At 42.6% G+C, this 15,203-nt stretch overlaps 1 protein-coding gene across 2 annotated transcripts in view; it reads right to left on the minus strand.

Moving 5' to 3' along the window:
- PODN (podocan) overlaps positions 1-15,203 on the minus strand; it is a 50,591-nt gene that overhangs the window by 17,401 nt on the left and 17,987 nt on the right. For both annotated transcript variants that reach the window (XM_089666582.1, XM_089666581.1), the window contains exon 5: positions 4,434-4,543. In XM_089666582.1, coding sequence (XP_089522708.1) covers positions 4,434-4,543 — 110 coding nt within the window. The remainder of the gene's footprint in view (positions 1-4,433; positions 4,544-15,203) is intronic.

Genomic DNA, 15,203 nt, shown 5'->3' on the forward strand with positions numbered 1-15,203 from the left:
CAAAAATCCCTGAGGTTTGAAAATGCTGATCTGCACTTTTTCCCTGATTTTTCACTTGAGCTGCAAAAACGTCGCAGATCCTTTGTTGATGTCCAGAAGGGGCTCAGGGAGAGGGATCTTCAATACAGTATGTTGTACCCCAGCAAGCTTCGGGTTCAATATAAGTGTACCAATCACTATTTTGATACCCCTGCTTCTGCGGTGGACTGGTTAGACTCCCTTTCCTGATTGAAAGTTTACAAGTGTGCCTAGTGTTTTCTTTTCTCCAAGGATGTGGTCAGTAAGATGTTCTCCTTTTTATCCTCCACCCATTTTGCCATGTGGCCTCGGTTCATGGACTGATGTAACGAGGTTGGTTCTACATTCCCTTCCTTCCACCATTGCCACGACCCCTTCTATTCTAGACTGTGTTCTTCTATTGTTGTGACTTAGATGACGTTCAGAGCACATTTTATGCCCAATTCATGCAAAACTCCATATAATCCCAATGGGTTCACATACTTTTTCTTGCAACTGTATTTCAGCCATTAAGGCCGCAAGAGTAAGTCATAATGGTGCATTCAAATTGTTGGACATGGAGGTTACTTGTGCTCAACTCCATGCTGCCAACTTATCCCCAGCCACCTTGGTGGAGCTCCAACAGGCTAGGAGATATGTATCCATACAGTACCAAAACCTGATGCAATGTATTGCTCAACGGAGTGCTGAACATCTCTTTGAAAAAAAGGTGATAAAACTGATAAATAGTTAGCCCTGTTGACAGATGATGCTTATGTTCCTACTCTTATACCATGTTTTTATTCATAAAATGGTACACTTCAAATCTCGGATGAGGGAGTCCTCCAGGCATTTGCAGACTATTATAGTAATTTATAATCCCCTATACCAGTGTATGGCAGAGCCGCCCTGGATATCTTCCAGGCAGATCTCCCACTCTCCACTCTCACAGAAGACCTGTCTGGATGCTCTGTTCTCAGTTGAGATATTCAATGCCATTGCCTCCTTTCCTAACTGTAAATCGCTGGGCCCTGATGGGCTTCCAAAAGAATGGTACAAGCATTACATGGATGATTTATCACTCAGGCTGCACCGCCTCTATGAGGACTGTTTGTGCAATAAATGTCTGCCACAGTCCTTTTATGAGGCTCATGTGGTCCTATTGGCCAAACCTGTTAAGGATTCCCTGCAATGTGCTTCTTTTGAATACGGATTTCAAAATATTCACTAAAATTCTAGCTACCAGAATATCCACAGTATTACATTTATTGGTGTCCTCTGATCAAACCGGCTTTATGCCACTCAAAGCGACTGATATCAGCTTGAGAAGGATTTTTACACACACAGAGTTGCATCATGAGGGCCTGGATATGCATGCTCTGGTCTTTTTGGACCTAGGGAAAGCATTTGATACTGTGGACTGGGGTTATATGAGGGAGGTCCTGGCCCATAAGGGTTTTGGAGAGGTATTTCTCAGATGGATTGGCTTGCTTTATGACCATCCAGTAGCAGCCATTAAGTCAGGAGGTAGAATATCAGCTTCCTTTTCTGTCGGCAGAGGCACGAGACAAGGTTGTCCATTGTCACCCAATCTTTTTGCCCTGATGATGGAACCTATTGCAATGGCCCTGAGGACTTCCCCCTTGGTGTGGGTCATTCGGGTAGGCAGTTTGCTTGAAAAGACAGCATTATATGATGATGATGTAGTACTTTTTCTCGATGATCCTGTAGTCTCCTTACCTGCTACCTTGAACATTTTAGATTATGCGACCTCTTTTTCTGGGCTGAAGGTGAATTGGCACAAGTCTCAAGTACTACCATTGGGTAGGGACCTCTGTCAGCCTCCGGCTGCTACTTCGGCCCTCTCGTGGGTGACCTAGGTTAAATACTTGAGGCTACATATTACTAGGTCAGTTTCTGATTTTATTAGGCTGAATGTCACGCCCATAGTTTCTCTACCTAAACATAAAATCAATGCCTGGAGGAATCTCCCTCTCTCCATGACAGGGAAAATGAATCTGCTCAAAATGAAATTTCTCCCTGTCTTGCTTTCTGTCATACGTAACTCACCAGTTTGGATTCTCAAATCTATTTTTCAGTCTATACATAGCCTGATCTCTGACTTCATTTGGCAGGGGGGCCCTCATAGGCTCAGGCTGGCAGTACTGCAACAACCATTTAAGGAGGGGGGAATGGTGGTCCCGGATTTTCATAAATATTTCCTAGCGGGGCAGTTGGTGTTTGCACATAGATGGCTCGAAAACCTCTTGATGATGCAGCGGTTGCTGTGGAGGCAGCCATAGTGGGTTCCTAAGAAGCCTTAACACACTTGGTTCATCGAGGTTGCAAATCCCCTCACCTCCAGACTGTGTCTTTAAGAGCTGTGTTGTGGGCATGGATGACAGCGCGTGGGAGTGACCCTGGAGGATCATTTAGCCCATTTTTTTACTTATGAGGATCCAAGAGTGTGAACACACTATGGGATCAAGACTTTTGGGGATATAGTACACAATGGGGTCCTGCAATCCTTTGATGAGTTGAAACCTATACAGCGCCTACCAAATACGCATTTCTTTAGGTTCCTACAACTCAGACATGCATATCAATCACAGTTTTGGAGGGCTCCCGTCGAATTGTCCCTTCAGACATAGAAACTATGCTACAAGATGAAGATCTACTCAAACCCTTGTCTACTGCAGTGTTTCTCAACCTTTTTCCAGTCAAGGCACCTTTTAAAATTATGGACAATCCCGAGGCACCCTTTAAAATTATGGACAGTCTTGAGGCACCCCATTCAAAAATGGGGTGCCTCAAGACTGTCCATAATTTTAAAAGGGCACCCCATTCTAAAATGTGAAAAACTATTCTAATAGTTTTATATAACGCAGCAACATCCACACATGTAGGACACCCAACATTAGAGGTGATTTATTCTTCCAAAGCAAATACACTTTTGCACACTGGTACTGACTAGTATTCCATTGTTTCTCTTCCTCCTCAGTTTTTCTCCATCACTGAGCTAATGCTAGCCAAACTAGGATGCTGTGCAGGCCGCCGACATTCTCCTTATCAACTGATGATGTCATTGGTTGTCAGGATGCCAGCAGCTAGAAGGTCGTAATGGTACACAATGAAAACCTGTGACTTTGTGTAGCTAAAGGCAGGCTTGTTCCACTCGCTGGCATGGATACAAGTTTTGGGCAATTTTTAGATATTTTGCCAAGGCACCCCAGAGTGCCTGGGCACCCTGGTTGAGAAAGACTGGTCTACTATATATAAGTCCCTGTTTCCTCCCACTCATAGCTTACTCACTAAATGTATGACCAGCTGGGAGGCAGTGGTTCCCAATCTTGATACAGAGGATTGGGAGGATATTTGAGATGCCCCCTTTGTCAGGCTCATTTCTACTCAAGATCAGCATATACATTACAAATTTGTTCACCGTATTTATCTGCCTCCTGCTAGGCTAGCTAAAATATTTGGTAACGACTCATCCTCCTGCTGGCATTGCTCAGTCTCTGGGGCCGATTTTATGCATGTTTTCTGGGACTTCCCTGCCATACAGCAATACTGGTCTGGAGTACTTCAGTGTGTCCAGTCAGTCACTAATATACCCCTTAATTTGTATGTACGGCATTGTCTCCTGAGTTTGGTGGATAACTTGGCCCCAACTAAGGCCATTTGAACTTTTCTCGCTCTCCTTTTTTATTATGCACGTAAACTTATTGTACTGTCCTGGATGAAACCCGAGGCTCCAACTGTTGCAGCTTGGAAAGCTCTTCTAAATAAGGCCCTCGTATTATATAAGGCCACTTCTGCTAACAGAGGGGTACCCCATAAATTTGATAAAGTCTGGGGTGGCTGGGTTGCTTCACTGCTTTCAGTGGCAAATTGAGTAGTACTGAAATTTGGTTCCCATAATAATTATATTGGATTGTTCATGTATACTGCTTAGCGGTCTTGTTGGCCAGTGGATTCCTGTTCCTGGACTATGTGACCATATGCCCTTATCTGCCGAAATGGTGTGGAGAGTGTTTCTTTGTAACTTGTAGGATGTATGTGTTTTTGGGTAGGGGGATGTCTTATTTCTCCTTAATGTATATGTATACTGATGTTCCCTGCACACTCAGGCACGGTTTTCCTCTCTTTCATATTTTTTATTTATGTTGTGTAATTGGATGACTACCTAGCTTGTTGGCCATAGCCATAGCTTGTTTTTTTTGTTGTTAATCTGTATGTTTTCTTGAAAATTACTAATAAGAATTTTACAAAAAAAAAAGGTGTGATATTAACTATGCTTTCTGTCTCCTCCTGGTTTATGGTTCCTGACACTAACCAACTAATTACCTAAATAACTAAATCAATACTGTACAGGTCACTTTTTGAAAGGCTTTTGTATACGAATATATAGCAATTTTACATTCCTTGTTTCTCACCGAAGATTTGGTTTATGCCCAAAAGTCATTCCGTAGATTTTAGTTATATAATTGGCTGCAAAGTCTGCACTCATCAGTGAGTTTGGGAGGAAGCGAGGTGCCAGAGTTATCTAAAAATGAAAAGAAAGAATAGTTACAAAAATGTAAAAAATTATACATACATTTTAATTGCTGTTTATTCACCTTTGGATAAAGTTTTTTGAGAGAAGTGTAATACTTTCACTGAACAAAAATAATTTCTTCCTATTTGTGGTAACATATATAGTATATTTTAATATAGGTACGGGAGATGGCCTGTCTAGGTAGATGATGAGTTAAACAGGCTCCAAGTGCAGTCAGATTCTTACACTGAGCTTACAAGCTGTAAAGTAAGAGACAAATCCCGGCCCCACTACTGCTAAGCTGCTGAGCTTCAGCCTGGAACTCCTTTTGGCCAAACATAACACGGGTTGGAAAAAGGAATTGTTGGAAGGAGGCTGCAATGCACATCCCAACTTGTTATCTGGCCTAAATCTCTGCATGGATGTGGAGCCAGGCGTCTGAATTGTGAATTCACTAGAAAACCTCCCACTCTTCTGAGCTTTCTGTAACTCAGTTCATTCTTTACAACCTCAGCACAGAATTGAAGGTTCGCAATACAGTGAGTACAAGCCTATCAACATTTACTACAAAGAGTAACTCCACTTTTGTTGAGAAAAAAACAATCCCCTCTGGGTGACCAATGTACATTGGAGGGATTTTAAACAAACTTTGTTCCTAATTAATTTGTAGCAGATTCCTAATAATTCCTAATAATTCACACGGATGTTCCGATTGGGTCCACCTGCCCTTTTTTCAGGCGAACCCAATTGGATCCTCCATTCACCTCTGTGCAGCAGCTGGTGTAAATGGACATGTGTCTATTTACATCCGCCAACATTCGATCCGACTTGCAAAAAACGGATGGATGGGTATCAAATTCCCATTCTGTCTGTCGGATTGGGTCGGATGGAAATGGACAGGCAGACCGTTTTCATCCGACCGCTCATTGAGGAGAGCGAGCTGCTGTGTGTTCGCACTGCAGCAGTGGAGCGGACACAGGCCTATCATCATCTTGCTCAGTGGAGAGATCCCCTGCTGAGCAAGCAGATCTGCTAAACGGGCCCACCCCATGTGAAAGGACACTGAATAGGAGTGACTAATTCATTATGAGCAGCTGATGAATTTGCAGTGTTCTAAGGATGAAAGTTTTAGTTTCTGCATCTCTTTGTAAGTGAAAACCCTTACGGTGTATCACCAAAAATCACATTTTTGCTGCAGAGGATGTATCTTAAAACAGAGCAGAACTTTTCACCCATGCAGAAAATTACATATTTGGAGGCATAATTGGTGTATGTTAAAGAACACCTCCAGTTTGCCATATTGTGTTCAATTTTATAGAAAATGACAACATTACAGTGCTGCAGATTGAGAAGAAAAGGTAATTTTTAATAACATTAAATTACAATATGGCTTGAGTATCAATAGTATATGCTATAATAATATTCATTTTTTTTGCTTTTTTTTTCTCCATGAAAGTGCAGTTACCCTTTAAAGGTCTGTCCCTAGACCATTCATTTCAAAGAAATCCAAAAACAAATATACAGGTTGCATGTGCATTTAATGTATTTTATGCATGCTATTCACCCCTAAAGCCTGAGACTGCTATTGGGCGCCGCATCTTGGATGTGATGTAGATAGTATCATCCTTTACTCCTCCCATGACAGCTACAGGAAAAGTTATGTGGGGAAGCCAGAGTCACATGAGGTCCTCTGGGACCCAAAGCAAGTGGCTTCACCTCAGCTAAGCATTACTAAAACTAACACATATCCTAAACATTTACATATAAAAAAGAAAAAAGGAAGGGAAATGAAAAAGCAGCTAATAAAAATAAAAAGTGTTAACTAAGGGTTAACAAATCTTAGGGTTCAACATTTTATTCTGATCCTTTCCTTTTTATCAAGGGTCTACAATCATGTTTCCTGTACAAAGTATTCTTTTTAATTGGTGCTACAAAAATGAACAAATGGGAATTTAAAAAGTTTACATGCAAAAGATTAAAAAAATAAGGGAAGGGAATGAAATAATTAATAAAAACAGAAAGGGTCAACTAAAATATTTTTTTTTAATTTTTTTTATGGCTTTTAACTTGTGGAACAAGTACAAATATCACAATAGACAGCACAGAACAGTAAAAACAAAAAACAAAAATTACTCTAGCACCAGTGGCTACAATAACATTGCTAGTAGTTTGTCCTATAGGCAATAAGCACAAAATCATACAGGATTGCATTCACTATATGTGGTCTCCTACAATACACAGAACATGGGAATGCAATTATTTTAGCAAACATAAACTGCTAAATACCTTTTCTCATTAGCAGTTAGAGCAAAATCAAATCTCCTACAAGCTTTAACCAGTGCTCAGCTGGACACTGATAGAAGTCACAAGACTGCTCTGACTCTCCTATGAGACTGCATAACCCCTGACCCTCTGTAGAGGGAGCTATTACATGTAAGGATGATGGGGGTTGTGCTAAGCAATTGACTGTTCCTGTAGTAGTCACATTTATTATATAGTTCCATGCACATTGCAAGAAAATAAAAAATAATTCATGCAAAAGGTAAGCATTTAAAGTGGTTGTAAAGGCTCAGGTTTTTTACCTTCATGCATTCTATGCAACAGCCCCCCTAAGTCCTCACCTAAGCCCCCTCTCAATCCAATGATGTGCACTGGAGTTTTGGCTTTCCCGGGACTCACTCTTCTCATTGGCTAAGGCAGAAACACTGTCAATCACAGCCAGTGAGCCAATGAGAAGACAGAGGGGGTGGGGCTAAGCCTCCACTCCATGTGTGAATGGACACACAGAGCAGCAGGTGCCCCCATAGCAAGCTGCTTGCTGTGGGGGCACCTGACAGGAAGGAGGGGCCAAGAGAGCCTGTGGGGGACCCAAGAAGAGGAGGATCCTGGCTGCTCTGTGCAAAACCACTACACACAGCAAGTAAGTATAGACATGTTTGTTATTTTTTCTTTAAAAAAAATAAGCATTTAGAATCACTTTAAAATACTTGATTTTTATATGCTTTTGCCCAGAAAATGTTTTAAATTGGAGACAGGGCCTCTTTCAACATTTTCACTAAAGATATACACTCACCAGCCACTTTATTAGGTACACCTGTTCAATTGCTTGGTAACACAAATTGCTAATCAGCCAATCACATGGCAGCAACTCAATGCTTTAGGCATCTAGACGTGGTGAAGATTAGTTGCTGAAGTTCAAATCGAGTATCAGATTGGGGAAGAAAGGGAATTTAAGTGACTTTGAACGTGGCATAGTTGTTTTTGCCAGACTGGCTGATCTACTGGGATTATCATGCACAACCATCTCTAGGGTTTACAAAAAGAGAAAATATCCAGTGAGTGGCAGTTGTGTGGATGAAAGTGCCTTGATGAAGTCAGAGGAGAATCCGAGGACAATCAGAGGAGAATAGATACACAGGTTGCTGCGACATTCACATGGTAGGGTCAGAATTTGTCATAAAATAACATGAAAGCATAGATCCATCCTGCCCAGGGGTGGACTGACTATTTGGAAACTCGGGCACTGCCCGAGGGCCCGGGGTCAGTAGGGGGCCCCATGAGATGCCCCTGGTACCTTTTTCATAGGCTTTTTTGAGTTTGGACACAGTCAAGGACACGGGGGCCCCATGATCCCCTATTGCCCGGGGGCCCCATGAGTTGTCAGTCCACCCCTGATCCTGCCTTGTATCAATGGTTCAGGCTGGTGGTGGTATAATGGTGTGGGGGATATTTTCTTGGCACTAGCAAGGTGTACCTAATAAAGTGTCTGGTGAGTGTTTTCTTTATCATACATATACAATATACACACAAAACAAGCATTTTAATTATATTGAAGAGGTTTGTTAAAGGAGAAGTACAGCCAAAGCTCTTTTGTCTGTACTTCTCCTGTGGATCACAGGAGTGCAGTTCGTTTTGCACTCCTTTGCCCCTTTGTTCAGCTGACACTGTCACTCAGCTGGACCAGGCTGGGGAAAGATCCTGACTTTAAAGTTGGGATCCACCCCAGAGTCTGGAGCAGCACTTGGCTCAGCCCCTCAGTGATCCACTGAGAGCCCTCCCCCTCCACAGCCCAGTGCTCTAGTGAGTGCCGGTGGGCAGAGCAGAGAGCCATAGACTGACAGTCACCGCTCTCTGCTCTGAGCGTTTGTGAGAACTCTGCAATCAGCGGTCCTGTGATCGATCAGTTCTCACAATTAGAGCCGGACTAATGCTGCATCCACCTAGGTAAAAAAGAAATTAAAAAAACAATCCCACAACTTTTTTTTATTATGCCCTTTTTATCCACAGTAGGTATTTAGTATGAATTGCCTATATTTTAAAATTATTTATGAAATATAATAAAATATTTATTTTAAAATAATGTATTTTTCTGTGGTTTTTCCTGCAATTTTTCAGGTTGGTGACAGGGTCTTTTTAAAATGTTCTGCTTCTCCTATTTAGAACTATTTAAGCCCTGGTTAACATCTGTGCGGGACTCGCACAAATACCTGCAGCCGCACCACCTGCACAGAGGATTGCGGGACCCACAGGCAGGTACCATTAATTCTAATTTTGCATTGGAAATCGCAAACCGTACTGGGAAACTCAGTTCCCGTGTGGGCTGCAATCTCCAAAGTAATGCAGGGACTTCATCCCTGGAAGTCCTGGGGCACGGGAGTCCAATCAAATTAATAGGCTCTCATGCCCAAGCAAATCGCAGCCCGCACGACCGCAGAGATGTGAACCAGGGTAAAGGATGAAAACAAAAAACAGCTTCAGGTTTATTTTCTAAAGCAGCACAAAGAAAAATAGGAGTGGCGTCATAAAATATAGTACGTGATACCGGGTTATCAATCTAATATCAAAGTCAATAACATGTCAGTTTAATTCAGGTGCTATTTAAAGAACAGAGAAGAATTGGTTCAGGAAAAATTGACCAGTTTACTGGCTTCTGGAATGTGTCCAGGCCGACAATCGTCCATTGTATCTAATTAAGTTACTGAAGTGAGATCAATAAAAGATTTCTTGGCTGAAAGTTAATGCACGTTGCTTCTTGTGGTATTAAAGAAGCCTAAAGCTTTTGTTGTACTTTATGTACTATGCCATGCTGTACACATCTGTGCTCAGTGATGTCCACATTCATACAGATCTAGTTCATTGTACAGTACCGTATGTGAAGGCGTACTGACGACTGCTGGGGAACTTCTGTATTCCAATGATGCGTGTAGCAGAGATCATACAGACTAATTTACTCTCAGGGCCGGTTCACACTATAGAAATGCTGTCCAGATGCATTCCAGATGCGTTTTTGCATGTGTGTTTTTGACGCGTTCCAGTGCATTTTTTATGCATTCCAGTTAATTTTTCCCCCTCTCTTTTTCTTCAATTTAAGTAGGGACATGTGCACTTGTTCTACTTTTTTTTCTGTAACCGGAACTGCAAGCACTGATGTGAACTTTGACATTGACAACCATATAACCAACTTTCTGTGCAGAAATAAAGCAACTGAAACACATGTAGTGTGAACTGGCCCTCATACCGTGAACTCTGGCAAATTCAGAGTAGCTTGACTTTTTATTCTAACTTATTTTTTTTATTTCAGGTATTCATATAGCGCCATCAATTTACGCAGCGCTTTACATATATATTGTAAATTCACATCAGTCCCTAACCCTCAAGGGGCGTACAATCTAAGATCCCTAACTCACATTCATTCATACACATACTACGGCCAATTTAGACATGATCCAATTCACCTACCAGCATTACTTTGGAGTGTGGGAGGAAACCGGAATATTATTATTATACAGTATTTATATAGCGCCAAAGGGTATGCTCAGCGCTGTACAGTAGCAAGGGGGACAGAACATGAGACAAGACAGTAACAATACAATACACGAGGGGTTCGAGGGCCCTGCTCTTTCGAGCTTACAATCTAGGAGGGAGGGGAAGGTGGCACAGGAGGAGATGGCTGTGGGGGATGGAGTGGTGGGTGGAGTGGAGGAGGTTAGTTGTTAGGTGAGGTCCGGTGTTAGGTGAGGTTGGGGTAGGCTTCCCTGAAGAGGAGGATTTTCAAGGTGCACCTGAAGGTGAGGAGGGTATGTGACAGTCTGATGGATTGGGGTAGGGAGTTCCAGAGGACGGGGGAAGTCCTGGAGAAGTCCTGCAATTGGGTGTGGGAGGAGGAGACCAGGGAGCTAGAGAGCAGGAGGTCCTGTGAGGAGCGGAGGGCACGGGTAGGGTAGTACCTGGGTATCAGGTCAGTTATGTAGTTCGGGGCGGCATTGTGAATGGCCTTGTAGGTCAGGGTTAGCAGCTTGAACTTGATGCGTTGGGCAATCAGGAGCCAATGAAGGGATTGGCAGAGGGAGGAGGCAGATGTGGAGCGCTTGGTGAGGTGGATGAGTCTGGCTGCTGAGTTTAGGATTGACTGGAGTGGGGATAGCGTTCGTTTGGGTAGGCCAGTGAGAAGGGAGTTGCAATAGTCCAGGCGTGAGATGATGAGGGAGTGTACGAGTTGTTTGGTGGTGTCTGGGGTGAGGAATGTGCGTATCTTGGAGATGTTGCGGAGGTGGAGACTGCAAGATCTAGATAGCAGTTGGATATGGGGTAGGAAGGAGAGGTGGGAGTCCAGGATACCCGGAGGAAACCCACACAGGCACAAGGAGAACATGCAAACTCCAAGCAGGTGGTGCCGTGGTTGGGATTTGAACCAATGACCCTAGTACTGCACGGCGGAACTGCTAACCACTTAGCCACTGTGCTGCCCCATGTGATTCTAATTTCGGGGCTTTGTGCTGCATTGACCTCTGGGCTGTACTGTAATTTGATCTTAACTCTTGGCCCAGATAGGATTGCTGCTTTTGTATCTGTTGCTGTGCTACTTTTATAGCTGTGGTTACTACAGTTAGATATTATAATCCGATACATGAGAGTTGAATGCATGTTAGTATAGAGCAGGGGTGGGCAACCTTAAAGAGATGGAGATCTACCTGAACAAAATGGGAGAAGTCAAAGATCACCGGGCACAGTGTCGCCTCCTCACCACGTGTAAAACACACTGATCACTTTTCAGAGGCGTAGAAGTGCCTGTTGCAGTTATGAAGGAGCCCTTAGTTGAATTCGGCACCAGCACCCTTAGTGCTCATTCACATATAAAGTTGGGGGATAGTAAAACCCTGTGGTTGAGTAGCGGTTTTACAGCCCCTAATTCCTACCCCATTTAGCTGCTGAGGCAGCAACCAAAGGTGTACACATGCCGCAGGCGGAAATTTATCTCCCTGTTGTTTTTGATGGATGCTATCCCCTGCCAATCATGACCCATTCAAGTAAATGGGGCCGCTCTGCACAGCAATTGAACAGGTGTATCTAATAAAGTGGCCGGAGAGTGTACATACTTATGTATATATTTTTAATACACTTTCCATGTAATACTTTGGAGCTCATTTGTACCTTCTCCCCATTTGTTCCCTCCTCCCTCTTATTCTAAATTTGATGTTCTGTTCTAAGTTAGGAATTTGATGAAATATGGCTGTAGTTTCCAAATGTATTGTATTTTCTTGCTAAATAAGGAATATAGAAGGGAAGAAGAGCATCAGGTAAGTAAAAGCTTGCAGGGATCTGCTGCCCTCTACTGTTAGCTGCTAATATCACAGTGGTATGTATAATTATGTATTATCACTTCCTGTCTCTGAGAGGTGGGTTTTAAAAATCCCCAAAAGGAGGAAGTAGAGAGAAAAAGCAAGCCTCAGCCACATGTAATGTCCATGGGGCTAAATCCAGATCAGAAGAAACTATTATGCAAGTATTCCCAATTTCTAATAGTTTAACTGCAGCTGCTCATAGCCTTTGAGTGTGTGTCTGAATCCTTGTGACAGACAGAGTATCTCTGTTGTATTGTTTTTATTGCACATGCACAGTGCCAGATAGCTAGGTCTGTTCTAGTGTATGTACGTAGTGGTCACCTTCCAGTATATTAGTAGGTGAATCTGTTAATTGCAATATAGTTTAAATGCAGCTCCTGTTATTGTAGTTACCCTGTGTATTCTGGTCTAGGATTCTATATCTAGTTTTAGCTTGGGACACGATAACCAGCATAGGTCAGAAACAAATTAGGTTTCCAATGGCCACTTCTGGTAGTTAGAGGTCTGGCTGCATATCAGATTAAGAACTACTAGGGAGTGAATAAAACACAGAGTAAATAGGCTGACTCTGATTTCCAGTGCCACACTACAGTTTCTGTGTGTGAGAAGCTGCATCCCAGGCTGGTTGGACAACAGTTGGAGGATCTCTTCATCACCGATGAATGTGTCCTCAAGTCTCCTAAACAAAGATGGACACTGCATCATGATTATGCTTAGGGGTCCCTGGAACTGGATTTTGCAACATTCATCTGGATTTATCTCTATTAATATCTATAGAGGGACATCATATAGGTATATCAGGACATCTGTTGGGCTCTTTGTTTATAATACCTGTTTGCACATTGGATGTATGTGCTAATTCAATTCTTTTCTTATATAAAGCTTGCGTTATTTCCATACTGGTGTGCATCTATATATGTACGGTTAATGTTATACAGTATGCTGGTTGCAGTAGTTCTTCTGGTTCCAACTACATAGATCAGATTACAGGTTAATTTCCCAGGAAGGGACCCCCCTCTTTTCACAGAGACCCTGTCCTGGGTGGAGGCACTGCCAACTTTATTATCAATCCCACTCTTCCACTAGGTTCTGGTTCTCTTATTTACCTACCGGTGTAGTGAAATGTCCTGAGGGTCATTTCTCATAATCCCCCCCCCCAAAAAAAGAGGGGTACAAGTGCTTTTAGTCTCCAATAGACTAAATGAGCAATTAACCCCCTGTAGTGTAGATTCTATACCTCCTACACTCTATCCATGACTAAAAAATAAATGTTTTAACTGGCTTTGGGCTTTAACTGGTTGTCCAAATACCTACCACAATGTGTGCTGAGACATTCAGCTTATACTGATGTAAGTACAAAATGTGTAACAAGTAGGTTAGCAAGTCAGCTTTTGTATTATAACACACAGCCCAACTATTCCAAAACCAATAATGGTTTTGGGCTGTCGGTTTACATGGATGCTCATTGTTTCCATTTTGCTTCCAAGAACACGCACAGTGCCAGGTCTGGGTTGTAACAGCACATTTTAAGAGGGTTAAAGCTTGCTAATTCAGTTAACATTGCCAAGCTACAAACTCAGCCAGTTCTCATGGAAATGAGCCCAGTGCTTATTCTTGCTAAAAATGTCCATGTGGCTTGCTCAGGTTCACACTTTTCTTAGTTTCAAAAACTTCGGTCAAAGGGAATATATTAAGACCGCTGCCATGTGAATGTACTGCCAATCTGGAAAACGCGTACCTCTTTTATCCTGTCTAACGTATTTAAAAATGGATATGATCACTTTCTTTCATTTAGGACCAACACACTGCATGGGGGTCTGTTGGTTGAGAACAATCAGACATTTTCACTTGTATGGTCACGATATTTGTCAGATCTTCAGCTATTTTGGTCCTTGAAGTTGTGTAGCACTTTCTGACCTCCTTGTAAGGCTCGGTTCACACTACTGCGACCTGAAAGTTGCATGACTTACGGTGCGACTTTGCCAGGTGACTTCCTGGCAATTTGCTGACTTGATATGACCCGAGTACAACTTTGATCCAACTTTCATCCCATGTGACTTTCCTGGGTAATCTTCCTGTAATTTCGGATCCAAATCACATCAATATACAGTTGCAAGAAAAGGTATGTGAACCCCTTGGGATTACGTGGAGTTTTGCATGAATTGGGCATAAAATGTGCTCTGAACGTCATCTAAGTCACAACAATAGAAGAACACAGTCTGCTGAACATAATACTACACAAACATTAGATGTTGCCATGGTTTAATTGCACATAACATGTAAACATTCACAGTGCAGGGAGGAAAAAGTATGTGAACCTTTGGACTTAATAACTGGTTGACCCTCCTTTGACAGCAATAACCTCAACCAAACGTTTCCTGTAGTTGCAGATCAGACCTGCACAACGATCTGGAGTAATTTTGGACCACTCCTCTTCACAAAACTGTTTCAGTGTAGCAATATTCTTGGGATGTCTGGTGTGAATCGCTCTCTTAAGGTCATGCCACAGCATTTCAATGGGGTTGAGGTCAGGACTCTGACTGGGCCACTCCAGAAGGCGTATTCTGTGCTGTTGCAGCCATTGTTTTGTTGAATTACTTGTATGCTTTGGGTCATTGTCCTGTTGCATCACCCATCCTCTGCGGAGCTTCAGTTGGCGGACAGATGGTCGAACGTTTTCCTGCAAAATGTCTTGATAAACTCTGGAATTCATTTTCCCATCAATGACAACAATCCGTCCAGGCCCTGAGTCAGCAAATCAGCCCCAAACCATGATGCTCCCTCCGCCATGTTTTACAGTGGGGATGAGGTTTTGATGTTGGTGTGCTGTGCCTTTTTTCTCCACACATAGTGTTGTGTGTTCTTCCCAAACAACTCAATCTTGGTTTCATCTGTCCACAGTATTTTTTGCCAGTAGTGCTGTGGAACATCCAGGTGCTCTTTGGCAAACTTCAAACGTGCTGCAATATTCTTTTTGGACAGCAATAGCTTCCTCCGTGGTGTCCTCCCATGTACTCCATTCTTCTTTAATGTTTTCCTTATTGTAG

Source organism: Staurois parvus, unplaced genomic scaffold (genome assembly GCF_062004578.1).
Source record: "Staurois parvus isolate SC_StPar_1 unplaced genomic scaffold, SC_StPar_1.0 ptg002753l, whole genome shotgun sequence".
Taxonomy (NCBI): Eukaryota; Metazoa; Chordata; class Amphibia; order Anura; family Ranidae; genus Staurois; species Staurois parvus.